Source organism: Macrotis lagotis, chromosome 2 (genome assembly GCF_037893015.1).
Source record: "Macrotis lagotis isolate mMagLag1 chromosome 2, bilby.v1.9.chrom.fasta, whole genome shotgun sequence".
Lineage (NCBI taxonomy): Eukaryota > Metazoa > Chordata > Mammalia > Peramelemorphia > Peramelidae > Macrotis > Macrotis lagotis.
In genome coordinates this window covers 232564823-232580724 of record NC_133659.1, presented here as the reverse complement: position 1 = coordinate 232580724, position 15902 = coordinate 232564823, and the positions used below count along the sequence as shown (strand labels likewise).

The window sequence follows — 15902 nt, the reverse complement described above, 5'->3', positions numbered from 1 at the left end:
GTGGTTATATCACACACACACAGACATATATATTATGTGTGTATGTGTGTGTGTGTGTGTGTGTGTGTGTGTGTTTGTAATATGTCATCCTCACTTTCCCCCACCTCACCTCCTTTCCTGGATCTAGATCATTCTAGAACTCATCAAGGATAGATCTAGGATAGTTAGCTAAAACAACTGCTACCAGAACTGTCCTCTCCCCTTTACTCCTAAATTCAAATCCAGCCTCAGACACTAATGTATGATCAATAGTATATCACTTAACCTGCTAGCTTCTTTAGCTATAAGTTGAAGATAATGACAATACTTCTTAGAACTCCTGTGAAGTGCAAAGAGATATTTGTGAAGTACCTTGATATAGAACATTTACTTATAAAGGTTTGTTTTCTTCCTTAAAATTTTGTTCTCTTTGAAAAATTCTTTCGAAAAGTTTGTTCTAAAAAATGATACTAACCCTTTTCAAAATGTTCTGGCATAAATTGACATTTTGTTGTTGCTGTTGTTACTTCAAGCTCTTTAAGAAGGTGGTTTATAAGTAGAAAAGAGTTCTACTTGATCCTGTGTAAGTGAGAGAAGTGGTTGCTAAGCAGACTAATGCATGTAGATAAAAGGTGAACATCTAATAGAAATAGTGAAGTTAGAAGCAAATTTATCTTGAAAGAAAAAAAGGGTAAGCCTGGAGAGGTGATAAGTGAGAGAAAAAGCTTCTGAGTAGAAAAGAAAATCATGGGAGTTTATGCTATTATTGTGAAAATTCAATACTAGTAATTTTTTTGATAAAACTATGTAATAAAATGAGAGAGTAGAAAGGGGTTCTGGAAAGACAAATTAAGACCTCTCCTACCATTGAAATGATAAACCAAACAAATGTAATAAAAAACATATATGTGACTCAGGTATTGGAAGATCAAAGATAAATAATTTTAAGATATCTTAATATGAAGCTGGCTTGAATCAATAGTTATAAATACTCTATGCCAATGATTTTTTACCCAATTGAATTCTTATGAGTTAGAAGATAGCATTCTAATCAAGTCCAGGAAGATTTTCTAAGAAATGATGAGAAAAATGCTAAATTATACCTCCATATTTTAATTCCTTGTATTTAGCTCTCTCACACTACTTACTCATCAACTTCTTTGCCTAGATCTTCAGATCTTCAAACTCATAAATGGAAGCATGCACACACACACACACACATATACACACACACACACACACACACACATAACATAAACAGACACACACAAGACAATTGAGCAGAAAAACATCATTCTTTTCTGAATGTTTGGACCTCAAATCCCCAAACAAAACAATTTTGTCAAAGTTTTAATGGAGGCAGTTTTCCCCATCCCTCATGTCTTATCCCCCAACTTGCTTTAATTGCAAAGTATCTAAGAGAAAATAATTACTTAGTAACAACACTAAGTCATATGTCTCAGGGCTATTTGTTGATTTCCAAATATTCTTTAAGTGTGACTTGCAGTTGGGTCATTTCTGACTTTTTGTGACCTCATGGGTCATAATGTCCTTGGAATTTTCTTGGCAAAAATTCTGGGGTGGTCTGCCATTTGGTTTTCCAGTTTAAGTAGACTAAGGACACTTATTGATACAAAGTACTTTATAAAATAAACAGATCATGAATCTGACAGAAGTATCAATGGTTCAATAATACATGATGGTATTTACCACTTCTAAAACTCTTGCATAAAATTGTTTTCTTCTCTCTCCATCTTATCCCCATAATGACTAAACCAAACCTTGGGGGAGACAGTGGTCATAATGAAGGTAGAGTGAAACAGGGAGGGCAAGAGACTGCTTGTTTTATAAGTGGTTGGAATAACAGTCTTTCATCTTGCCTGTAAGAGACAGGTTTCAAAAGTCAATGACAGGGGGTAGCTAGGTGGCACAATGGATAGAGCACCAGCCCTGGAGTCAGGCATACCTGAGTTCAAATCTGACCTCAGACACTAATAACTGCCTAGGTATGTGACCTTGGGCAAGTCACTTAACCCCATCACCTTGCAAAAGCCAAAAAAAAAGGCAATGAGATAACAGTGACACCTAATAGCTATGAGAAGCAATAAAGTAGAGAGGAGAGGATGGTGCATTTAAATTAGAAGACCTGAGTCTTAGTACTAACTTTGCCACTTCCTTGATGAATGACAGCATTCATTGACCCTCCAAGGACTCAGTTTTCTCCTCAATAACATGGAGTCATTAGATTAGATGATATCTAAGGTACCTTCTAGGTCTAAATTATGTGTTCTTGTGCAAGGAATTTATTCATACTTCCTTTTCCTGTTGGTATTGCCATTCTGGGATCTCCTATTAAAGAAGTCTTTCAGCCAAGATTATTTTGTCCTTCCTCTCAACCTCCATAAGGAGTGAGATATACTATGGATGGGTATATAAGCATGTATATTAAACTAAGCTAGACCTCTAAGCTCTCCCCAACTTCATGGAAATGCCAACTTTTAGGGTGAGTTTCTTGGTTGGGCTAAGGGAGAAGAGAAGAAAAAAGGAAAATTTGAAAATGGAATGATTTGGTCTTGACCCTGATCGTATACACTGAAAAATCATTTGTCTCTTTTACCTCTCTCACAGTAGCAGGATGGCACACCCTTCTGTAGATACACTCTCAGATCCTTCTGGCAGATCTGGAATCTTCAGCAGCCATTTTGTTTTCCTTTCTATCACCCAAGTTATGTAACATTGCTAATCACCAACCCTTTCTCAATAGCTTAGATTACTATTATTAGTACTGTATCCCTATTGTTTTCTATTATTTTTCATTGTACATAGACAATATTAAAATATTGGTTAAATGGCTGTCTGTGGGCTAGCCTGGATACCTAACCACCATTTCTGATGTTTCTATGAGAAAATGTGCTTTAAACTCTGAACAACTGAATCATGTTTTAGAACATTACAATTTGAGGTTTTTTTTGGACAGAATTAATCAATGAATGACATCCATAGCAACATCAGTCTATTAAAAAAGTAGCACATCAATGCTCCAATATCCAACTGAGATAAGCAAAGGTAATGATGTACTAATTAGAATAAATTAAAGAGGATAATTAAAGATAAGGACAAAGGTAGAAACTCAGGGAAGAAAAGACAATAGGTAATAATTGGCAGAGAATATGTTCTTGGGGTCTTGGCTATGCATAATGTGCAATTTAGTATTTAGTTCATTTTTATAAACCCCAGTACTTTATAGAAGTATCTAATTATGAAGGAATTTGTTTTTGGCTAGCCATGAGTTTTATTTTCAATTAGGAGCATAGAGAATTGGATCTAGAATCAGAAAGACCTTAGTTCAAATCTGTCCTCAGTCACTTTCAAGCTACATAATCTTGACCAAATAACTGAACCTCTTTTCCCTCAGTTTCCCTAACTGTAAAGGTAATGATGATAATAATAACACCTATTGTGTGAGATCAAATAAAAGAATATTTGTAAAGTACTTGACACAGTACCAAGGGTACTACTATATGAATGCTTTCATCATCATCATCATCATTATTATTATTATTATTATTATTATTACTATCTCAATTTTTGGCATAGGGCATTCCAATAGCCACCAGTTCTAAATTTGATTATTTTATTTTCAACTTCCTTTTCTACTCAATTTTTTTCTAATTGTTATTCAATGAGTAAAATTATCTACCATGATTTTTTACCTCCTTTATTTCCCTTGTTCTTTTTTTGATAGGGTTAATCATTGGTGGAAAAGAAGAAAAGAAAAAAGGAATAGACATCTAGAAATGGGATAATTTGATCCTGTCCTCACTAGTGTATATTTGAAACATAATTTGTCTCCATCACTATGTACCTCAGGAAGTTGTGCTCGTATATCTTCAGATCCAATGAAAATGCTTTCCAGATGAGACCATGTGCGCTGTACTTCAAACCAGAGTGAAATGACAGCATCAGCTGTTTGATAGCTTCTTCTGCCAGTCAGACACTTCTTCCAGGAAGAAGGCTATGTATTTTGATGTCATCAGGTTCTGCAGCTGGACTTGGTTATCTTCAAGTGTCTCAATAAGGTCTTCGTCAGATCTCAGCAGTGGGACAGTTGTCCGTAAGTGGGGCTCATACTGAAATTCCATACCTGTCCAAGTGGTTTTTAGTTCCTTTAGAATTTTCTCCATGTCCATCTCTTTCACAGCTTTGTCCACAATGCCCCGAATCTCCTCTTCAAAGTTGTGTAGCTCAAGCCTAAGCAAATCTTCAAGGGTAGTGTCATCATTCATGAGGAATTTCACACCTGTAGCTTGCATCAACTGGTTCAATGCCTCTCTCTGATAGCTGGATTCTGTAGTTCAGCCACAGCCCTCAAAGATGTTAGTATGTTTTTCACAGTATTGTCCAGTCCTGTGAAAGCATCCCAGCCCCTCATCTCCTTGTCAAGTTTCCGGATTTGTTTAGCAAAATTTTTGCATTCCAATTCCATATTCTCCACATTAATATTCCTCCATTTGGTTACTTTCCAGTTATTGATGCTAGAATTCACCAGGTCAATCATGTCCCAAAGTTCCTTCAGCAGACAGATCTCCTTCCTGCATTGTTTTAAATGTTTGTAATCTGGCATGTTGACTTCAAACAAACTTGTGGATTCAGAAATGGAGGACATAAAAGATTCCATTTGTTGAATCTGAATGTTTTTGGCGTCCAACACTTGGTGAGCCTTAATGCTATCATACCTGGAAAACATAATTTATTTACTTCTTAAGTAAAAATCAACTAGTCTAGCTTACAATGGAAACATTTCCAGAATCTTCCCTGTAATACCAGACTGAAATTCAAGCTGCTGCCTCTAAAGACTGAAAAGCAGCAGGAGCTTCACAATATTTTGAATCATGGGGAGAAATTCTAGTAAAAATGGATGGGAAGTTGGGGTAGGAATACTGCTAATTAAAGAGAAACACTGTGCTTGATAATTTTTCCTCACACCTGAGAGGGCAGAAGCCAGAATCAAAAGCCTTCTTTTATCCTCTTCCCAGATTTTTTCTTTATCCTTTTGCTTCCATTAAGACTTGATATAAACACATTTATACACTTCAGAAAGCAGATGATAAAAGCAAATGCCAGCAAATAGTGTGGAAATCATTAAATGAGAGAAGTGGCATTTATTGACATCCACCAACTCTGCTCCTGCTTCTACTCAGGTCATCATTGCTTTTTTAAACTTCAGAGAAAGATCACATTTATCTTACATGAAAGTAAATTCTCAAAACAATATAAGTTCATCTAGTTTATTTTGTTCAACCACTCTCAAAGGAATACCTACTTTCCTTTAAAAATTTAGTACTTAGAGAAACATTTATTAAGTACTTATTAAGTTTGAGATATTTTAGATATTGAATATAGAAAGAGGAGAAATCATAGACAACCATCAAGAAACTAGCAATTTAATTGTAGAGGATTAAGACACAAACAAAATTAAGTATGATACAAAATAGAAGATGAAAAGGGTAAAAGATATCTCTAGCCAGAGAAAGAATTAAATAGAAGTATGTATAAAATAATTTTACATACATCCATACATATGTGTATGTATATATGTATATATGGCTAGCTAGGTAGAACAGTGGATAGAGCACTGGTCTTGGAATCAGGAGGACGGGAGTTTGAATTCAGCTTCAGACATTTGCTACTTACTATCTGACCTTGGGCAAGTCACTTAATCTTGACTGCTTTGAATCTAGGGCCAACTCCAATTGTCCTGATTTATATCTGGTCATTGGACCCAGATGGCGGAGAAGAGAAAGAAAGAATGGTGACTTAACACATCATCCCCTCACTCAAATCTAATTCATGTGCTTGTTATGGCATCACCTCTCCTGATGTCATGGTCTTCTTCAAGAATGAAGGACAAGCATCATCATTTGTATATATGTATGTGTATAAATATGTACATACACATAACTATTTATGTTTAATTGTGTTCATCTCTAGGGAAAAGTAGGGAAGGGAAGAAAAAAGGAAAAAAGAAATCTACATGATAATTGCTATATATTTAAAAGGAATAGCAAGTTTTAAATGGCAGATTTGCAGTTTCAAATGTAATCTTTTTTTTATTATACTATATTATGGAAATATTTGCTTTATTCCATAAATTACAAATTAAATAATTTTTTAAAAAAGAGATATCCAAAGACATTTGAGATTGGAGGAAAAATAATTCAATGTCAGTCAGAGAGAGGAGATTTCACATGTGATACAGCACCTGAACTGAACTTCAAAAGGCAGAGATATAGAGGGAGTATGTTCTAAGTGTGAGAAATGGTCAGTGTGACTGGAAGAAGTAGAAGACAAGGGCGAAATCAAAAAACTGCAAACTAATTAGAATGGAGATAATTAGGACAGGATAGGGATTTCTTGAACTCTTGACCATAAAGGGAAGTTATATATTACAGTGGAGTAAATATCTTAAAATTTCAAGAAATACAGTAGAAAGTATATCAAATATACTAATTGCTTTAATCTCTATTAGAAGGCTATCCACCAAAAAGGGAAGAAGAGGGAGATACCTTGTGCTGGGTACTGTATGACTTGCCCAAGGTCACACAACTAGTGTCTGAGGTCAAATTTGAACTCAGATTTTCCTATGTCCTATCTCTATCCATTGTGCTACCTAACTACCCCCATGTTTCTCTTAAAGAAAAATATGGAATATATTTTAGGCTTAAGATTTCATGTTTTTGGTAGTAATTTGTTTTTGGTGGAACTGTGAATAGGTATAATCATTTTGGAAAACAATTTGGAGTTATTCAAATATAGTGACTAAAATACACTTTGCCTCAGAGTTTCCTTTGCTGTGCTAACACTGCAATTAAGCTATTGATAAAAAGAAGGTCCTCATACATAACAAAATATTTATAGCACTACTTTTAATAACAGCAAAGAATATAAGTGCCAGTTGATTAGGAAATGGCTAAACAAATTGTGGTACAAGAATAATATGGAATATTACTACACTATAGGAAATAATGAATGCAATTAATAAACATGGAAAGATCTATATGAACTGATACAGCGTAAAGTAAGCAGAGTCAAGAAAGCAATATATAAACTAACTGCAACAATGTAAATGGACGGAACAAGGACACACAATAAGTTCCAAATGAATGTAGCAAAATTACAAAGATCAAGAATGACTTGAAAAGAGACATGAGGAGACATTCCCAACCTATACCCTCAAAGAGATGGGAATTCTACAGGTGTTGTACATTATAGATGAAGTTTTTTTCAATGTATTAATCATCTATACTGATTTTTCCTCATCTTTTCTTTTTCTGTCTTTAAAAATATTATATGTTTCATGAAATTGTTTTATGGGAGGGATAGAGGAAAGAAAGCTCTCAGAAAATTATATGGATAATTTTTTAAAATATCAATATAAACATATTTTAAAATAGGTGTCATCTAGGAAGAAGAGAAATTCTGGGAAATACAAATGACATTAAAGCAAAAAATATCAACAAAAGTTTTTAAACAATAAAAGATATGTTTTCTTTAATACCAATACATGATGCCACCAAAGATGAAGATATCCTTAAGAAGATTTTTTTTTAAAAACTTCAATTGTTAACTGAAAAATTCATTGGTCTTTTTTAACAGACCATTGACTGTATCTTACAAAGTCATTGTCATGAATGAATCTTACAAAGGTTAAATTGCTTAGTCAAGAAATAAATTGATTGATTTAAATAATTTGATGTTTTTATACCATTCATCTAGAACACTTGAGAGATTAAACAATGCATATCAAAAATAGCATCAATCTTTATGAGTTTATTCATTTATTTTGAAACAGAGATTAGTGATAATTAATGCAGAATACACTGACTGAGTCAAAACACTACCCTCTTAGAATTGTCAGGATGATATTAAATGAAATTAGAACAGGATTAAGTGAAAAGTTTTCTGTATATAAAAAGAAACTCTGTGGATGGGACAAATAAATCTACTAAAGAACTTGTCAGTACTCAGTACTAGTCAGCAGTCAAAGCCTTTGAGAGAGGATGCCAAAGACTAAGCATCTGCTCACTGCTTTCTTTTTAAAGAAGAATCATTTAAAATCAAGTTAAATCTGAAGCATGGAAAATTGGAAAAGGGGAATAGGGTACATTTTTATATAGGATTATAGATTTAGAACTGAACAGGACTTTTAATAGATGTTAATTAATCTTGTAAGGTAAAATCACAAGGGAGATTAAAACCAAACTCCAAATTCAGTGTTTATTATTCAACAAGTACTCTTATCAATCCTTTAGGAAGAAAAACCTAAACTACAAGCAGAGGATGCTAGCAAGTTTTTAAATAGACTTAACACATTTCTTGAATTATATCATGATGTGTACTTTTCAGTACAGTGACAATGACCTCCTTATTATTCCACAAAGAATGTAATGTACCTCTAGGCTCCAGCAGGTTTCTTTTACTGTGCTCTCTCTGTGCTTTCTCCTCCCCACCCCCACCCCCATTCCTACCTCTTTGCTTCCCGCGTTTTCTCAAGTTGCAGATAGAATCTCACTTTGTATGGGAAGCCCTTCCTAACCTCTTTTATTCTAATGTCTTTTCTTCCTTAACTATTGATTATTTATCCCAGATATACTTGTTTTTACATATGCATTTGCTTGTTGTCTCCTCCATTAAATTGGAAACTGCTTTAGAGCAAGGGACTATCTTTTACCTCCTTTTGTATCCTCAGTGCTTAGCTCAGATTTATTGAATGACAGACTTAAAGGGAACTAGAATCAAACATCCTTTATGTATCAGTCCTTGTACCTCCAACTATTTATTGAACATGTCAATATGAATGACCCATAGACATATTAAATTTGACATGTCCAGAACTGAACTCATTATTTTCCCCCATACCATCTTATCTTCCTAGTATCTCTATTATTATTGAGGATGTTGGTATCCTCCCAGTCACCCAAACTCCAATCTAGGTATCATTCTTGACTCTTCATTCTCTTTTAATCTTCTATATCCAATCAGTTATCAAGTTCTGATATTTCTATCTTTATAATATCTCTAGTATACAATCCTTTCTCAACTGTTTACACTGCAACCCTCCTGGCGCAGGCCCCTCATCACCTTACTCTTGAACTGTTTCAATAGCTTTCTGGTCTCCCTACCTCAAGTATCTTCCGCTTACAGTCCATTCTCAATTCATTTGTCATGTCACACATAGGTACCTACCCATTACATACAAAAGTCCTATAACCTGAACTTTCCTACCTCTCTGATTTTCTTACAGTTTACTCCTTTTTATTATACTCTGTGATCTAGGGACATTGACCTTCTAGTTGTTCACAGGATTCTCCCATCTCTGAACTTAAGCATTTGATCCCCCTTCCTAGAAATCTGTAAATCCTCATCTCTACCTCTTACCTTCTCTACCTTCTTTCAGTTATCTCAGTTAAAGTCCTTCAGTTATCCCAGTTAAAGTCTCACTTGCTGCAAGAAGACTTTTCCAGGCCTCCTTAATCTTGTGTCTTCCCTCAGAGACTACTGCTGATTTATTCTGAATATATCTTCCACATGTTGTTTCCCCCATTAGGCTTTGAACTCCTTGAGAACAGGGACTGTAATTTGTTTTTCTTTGTATCCCAAGCATTTAGCATACTTCTTGGGATATAGTAGGTGTTTAAAAAATGCTAGTTGACTTAATTTTTAATATTATAGTAAAAACACAATAAATACTAGTTGACTTGATTTGAATATTATGCTAAATAACTCTTAGCTAAAAAACCAATCTTACTCCAAGACCTATAAAATTTTATGATTCTCTAATTCTTAGAATTGGGAAGACTATTTGGGAACTTGTGGTTTTTCAAACTTCTCTCCAGAGAACTTATGATGGAACATGTTAACTCCTGACAGAGGTGATAGACTCAAAGTTCAGAGAGAAATAGTTGGGGTTTTTTTTGCAAGGCAATGGGGTTAAGTAGCTTGCCCAAGGCCACACAGCTAGGTAATCATTAGATGTCTGAGGCTGAATTTGAACTCAGGTAGTCCTGATTCCAGGGCTGGTGCTCTATCCACTGCACCACCTAGCCGCCCAGAGAAATACAGTTTTGAACATGGCTACTTGGTGGATTTGTATTGAGTCCTATCCAGATGTCATTTGTTGAGTCCCCTTTATAGACTCCCCTATTTTTACCCAGGCGAGCGTTGAAGAGGCAGGAGACAAGGAAGACAAGGATAAACAAGTTCTCCAAGATCACCTAGTACTTCATTTATTGACCAGAATACAAGTGCTTAAATATCCTCTCCTCTGTGGCACTTGGTAAAATAAGATTCTAGTGCTCAAGGACACCAGATGATGATAGTTTACTGTGCTCCCATACACAACAGTCCCTAACAGATTTGTATTGCTTGACTAGGCTTATTTGTTACAAGAGTTTGGCTTGTTGTCATTGTTGTTGTTGATTTCTTTCTCTTGATTTTTAATTGGAAGAAGAGTTAGGTGAATATTGTCCTTAGTGATGTTTAAAAAATAAAAAAGAGGGCAACTGAAAGAGGGCAGAAGAAAATTTAAAAAGAAGCAGAGAAAAGCTTTTGTTCTGAAAATAATATATGGAATTATTATATATTTGTGTGCATATGTGTGTGTGTAAATGCTATGAAGAGGCTGCTAGGTGACACAGAGAATAGAGCATTGGCCTTGGATTTAGGAGGAAGGGAGTTCAAATCCAGCCTCAGACATTTGCTACTTACTATGTGACCTTGGGCAAGTCACTTAACCCTGATTGCCTCACAATCATCCTGATTCATAATGGCCACTGGACCCAGATAGCTCCAAAGAAGAAAGTGAAGTTGGTGACTTAGCACAACACCCTTTCACTCAACTCCAGTTCACGTGTTTGTTATGGAATCATCTCCCTGATGTCATGGTCTTCTTCAAAAATGAAGGACAAACATTAAAATTGTTATGAAAAGAGCATTCATGAAGTTCAATGAAGTTAAATGAAAAAATATTTTCCATATCAATTTCTTTTCTGAATATCACTCTTCCTCTATCTCTACCTAGTAAGTCAATAATGATAACAAAATTTTAAAAAATTTTCATTTATTTAAAGCAATGGGGTTAAGTGACTTGCCCCAAATCACACAACTAGGCAATTATTAATGTCTGAGGCTAGATTTAAACTCAGGTCCTCCTCACCAGGGCTGGTGCTCTATCCACTGTATCACCTAGCTGCCCCAAGAATTTTTTTTTAAAGAAAAATATTCGGGGCAGCTAGGTGGTGTAGTGGATAAAGCATCAGCCCTGGAGTCAGGAGCACCTGGGTTCAAATCTGTTCTTAGACACTTAATAATTACTTAGCTGTGTGGCCTTGGGCAAGCCACTTAACCCCGTTTGCCTTACAAAAAAACCTAAAAAAAAAGAAAAAAAAAGAAAAAATTCAGGTCAGCAAAACTAACCACTATAAGCAATAATCCCTCATCTCTGAAAAGAGAAGAGCTACATTTTCTTAACTTTTCTCTGAGCAATATTATTTAAAGCTCTCTTTCTTACAAAGTTATCTTGATGCCAAATAATGGGTATGAAATTGGAAATAAGTAGCAAAAATCACTATTTTCAATGTTATTAGAGATATAATACAGTTAATATAGTTAATATATGAAAAGCAATCTTGATAAAACTGAAAAATATTGATCACATAGTTGTATGCATGTAATCATATGCACATTAATTCAAATTGTCATAGTAGTAAGAATTAAATGCAAAATAAGCATGTATTCAATGTAATATCTTGAAAAGACATACTGATATTTCGATGTTATTGCATTTACTTTTAACAAATATACTTGACAGTCTCTGATAATTATTTACAGAACTAGTCCATCAAACATATCTCCTCTTCTTTTCCACTCTCTTTTCCACCTCTTCTAAAAGCCCAGTATAATATATTGTAGCTTGATCATTACCTTATTCACCAACTTATTTATAAATGACTTTTGGTTATTCCAAAAGTCAAGTCCATTCTCTAACAAAGGACAGTAAGTTATTCAATGTTGAGGATGTTCCTAAGATGATAGCACAGGCTGTTATAATAGCAAGTAAGAGTTCCAATTAAACAAATTAAAATACCTATAATGAAAAGACACGCACTGGCAATACAAAGATAAAAAAATGGCACAGTGGTTAGTCCTTAAGGAGTTAATAAGCACCTACATTAGTATGAACCTAAGTACGAAATATAAATATTGTATTATGATGTAGGGAGAACAATTAGGAAACTTATCTAGTAACCTAGGAGAGAGGTAATGAGGGTCTGGGTAGTGTTAATAGAAAGGAAGGACTGTCTTTAAAAGAAACTGTCCACTAATTGTATAAGGAAGAGGGATCAGAAATGACAAAAAACAAGGTTTTAAACCTTAAAAAGTAGGAAAATTATGGCACCATCAACAGAAATTGAGAAGTTAGGAGAAGAGGCAAGTTTTAAAGTGAAGATAATAAATTTAGTTTGGGACATAGTTCTACAACCTTCAGAGGTCAACTAGCTCAACTCCCTCATTTTACAGATGAAGAAACTGAGGTCCAATGAGGTTAAGTGACAATGCCACACAGATTCTAAATATCTGTATTTTGAATCCAAATCCTCTCACTCTAAAGAGAGCTCTTGTAACAGATAGCCTGCCTTAATTCTCACTACTAGACTGCAAGGCAGGTGCTTCTTGAGAGTAGTAACTACATCATTATTATCCTTTTATCTCCATGGACTTGTACAGTGCCATGCCTAGAATGATTACATAACATATATTTGTTGAATTGCTCTTTGCCATTGACTAATCTTTATTCTAAAATAGATTATACAGTAGAAAGGTCACCAATTCACAATAATTGTCATCATCAAGGGACAGTTTTTTTAAAAAATTGAAATTAATAGGCAAGCACCAAGGGACAACTAGATGGATTCTGCCAGTACCTGAAGGGAGCTTCTTTATGGAACTGCTCTCGGAATATATACTGTTCATTACCAAATGCTGCACATTTTTGACGGAGAGTTGTTACTTCATCTTCCTGCAGGGGAGCTACATGCTGTTTCACAGTGACTGCCATCTTCTTTATGTTGTTCCATTTCTCTGGCAATTCCTACAAGAAATATCTCAGTGTGATCAGAGTCTAGAGCAGGAAAGAACCTAGGGTCTATTTATCTACTATACCAGAAAGTGTTACCATAAAGGGACTGTCCATTCAATAATAGTGTTCTTATCCCCACTAACTCCTTTACCTCACTCTTCATACCTTTTATTCTTTTTTAATTTGCTCATGCCAACCTCAGCATTTGGTTTCCCTGCTTCAACTTCTAACCCTGTTACCTTTAACTTTTTTCTTTCATGTATTTCCCAGTATTCTATCTGTTCAGCTATTTAGCTGAATTTTAAAGGTATTTCCAATTATATGTAAAAACATTTTTTTCACATTCATTTAAAAAAATTGAGTTCCAACTTCTCTCCTTTCTTTTCTTGAGAAGGAAAGAAATTTGATATGTTTTATATACGTGTAGTTCTACAAAACATATTTTATATTAGCAATGTTGTAAAAGAAAACACAGACCAAAAAATACAGACCCTCAAAATGAAGTTAAAAAGGTGAACTTTGATTTACATCTAAATCTCATCATAAGTCCTTTAGTGTTGTCCTGGATCATTGTATTGCTGAGAATAGCTAAATCATTTTCAGGTGGTCATCATACAATATTCCTGTTAACGTCTTTAATGTTTTCCTGGTTTTTCTCACTTCACTTTGCATCAATTAATGTAAGTCTTTGTCAGTTTTTCTGAAAACACTCTACTCATCATTTCTCTTTTTATTTTTATTGCTAGTTTATTGAATAAAACGAACTTTTTCTATAACATTATACAATTAAAAAAAGATGATTGAACACAAGACTCCAAATCCTGTCATGTACAACTTGTCATTCCTTTCAAATATAGAACAAAATTATCATTTTTTCCTCACTCTCATCCATCCAAGGATGCCATTAAAAATGAATAGAGGTTATCATTATACAGAATGTAAAAATATTCTATACCTATAGCTATCTATTCTTTCTCTGGATGAAAATGGCATCTTTCTTCTTATGTCCTTTATAATTAAAGTATTTATAATAGACAAAATAATTTAATCATTCAAAATCATTCTTAAAACAATATTGCAGTTGGTTTTGCATTTCATTTTGCATTTCATTCTTCATTATTTCATGCAAGTCTTTCCATGATGTTCTAAAATCATTGAGTTCATGATTTCTTATAGCATAGTAGGAGTCACATCACATCATATATCACAACTTGGTCAGCCATTTCCCAGTTGACAGACATTCCCACACTTTATAGTTTATTATCATCACAAGGAGAGTTGGTAAAAACATGTTAGAACATACAGATTCTTTTTCTTTTTCCCTAACCCTCTCTGGAAATTAACCAAGTAGAAGTATTGCTGGGTCAAATGTTATAGGTAGTATAATAACTTTTTGGGTATAATTCCAGATTGCTCTCCAAAAGGATTGAATAGTCAACAATGAATTAGTGTCTCAGTTTTTCCACACTCCTGTCAACATCTGGCACATTCTCCTTTCATTTTAGGCAATCTTGTAGGTGTAAAACAATATTTCAAGGTGTTTTAATTTGCATTTCTCTAATCAATAATTATATAGCACATTTTTAATATGACTAGAAATTATTTTGTTTTATTCATTGCAAAAATGCTTATTCATATCCTTTGACCAATTATCAAGTGGGAAATGACTTGTATTCTTATAATACTGACACAGTTCTTTATGTATATTAGATATAAAAATGTTATTTGATAAACTACCAATTAAATTTTTCTCCAAATTTCCTGCTTGTCTTCTGATCTTGGATATATTTATTTTATTTTTACACCCTTTTTAATTTAATGGAATCAAAATTAAAAATTTTAAACCCAATTTTTCTCTTTATCTTTCATTTATTCATAAATTGACAATCTACAAGTCAGATAAGCAATATGTTCCATTTTCTTCTAATTTCCTTGCAAAATCTTCTTTATATCTAGGTCATGTATTTACTTGACCTTATTTGGTAAATGGTGTAAGATATTAGTCTATGCCCAGTTTCTGTCACTCTGCTTTCCAGTTTTCCCAATTTTTTTTTTTACCAAATAATGAATTCTTATCCCAAAATCTTAAGTGCTTATGCTTGTCAAAGAAAAGGTTATTATGTTTATTTGTTGCTGTAAATCTCTCTACTCTATTCCATTGATCTATCTAATTCTTAGCAGATAGTTTTCATAATTAATGCCATATAATATAATTTAAGATCTGGTACTGCTAAAACTTCCTTCCTTTACATTTTCAAAAACTACTTTCCTTGAAATTCCTGACATGTTGTTTTCAAAATTAATTTTATTAATTTTTCTAACCGATTAAAATGGCGTTTTTTGATAACTGAATTGGGATGGCATTGAGTAAAACTGTCATTTTTATTATATTGGTCCTTCAAACTCATGAAGAATGAACATTTCTCCATAATTTAAATCTGATTTTATTTGCATAATTTTTTAAAATAATATTATTTCTATCTTTCTGTGTTTGCTTTTGGCAGGTATACTCTCAAGTATTTAGAGTTATTTAAAATGAGGTTTTTTCACTATCTCTTATTGCACTGCTTTGTGACATAAAGAAATACTGGTGATTTATAGGGATTTACTCTATATCTTGCTGCTTTGCTAAAATGATTAATTGTTTTAACTAACTTTTTAGTTGAGTGTTTGGAATTTTCCAAGAACGTATATATATATACACATCATATCATCTGCAGAAGGAGATGATTTAATACTTCATTCCCTATTCTGATTCCTTCTATTTCTATCATTTTCTTATTGC

The 15902-nt window shown here is 33.8% G+C and overlaps 2 protein-coding genes across 2 annotated transcripts in view; both read right to left on the bottom strand.

Moving 5' to 3' along the window:
* Positions 1-15902, bottom strand: part of DNAH9 (dynein axonemal heavy chain 9) — a 546775-nt gene that overhangs the window by 316419 nt on the left and 214454 nt on the right. The window lies entirely within an intron of this gene.
* LOC141510872 (dynein axonemal heavy chain 9-like) overlaps positions 1-15902 on the bottom strand; it is a 46522-nt gene that overhangs the window by 25864 nt on the left and 4756 nt on the right. The window contains 4 exon segments of the mRNA XM_074220293.1: positions 3845-3949; positions 3951-4303; positions 4306-4715; positions 12963-13129. Coding sequence (XP_074076394.1) covers positions 3845-3949; positions 3951-4303; positions 4306-4715; positions 12963-13129 — 1035 coding nt within the window.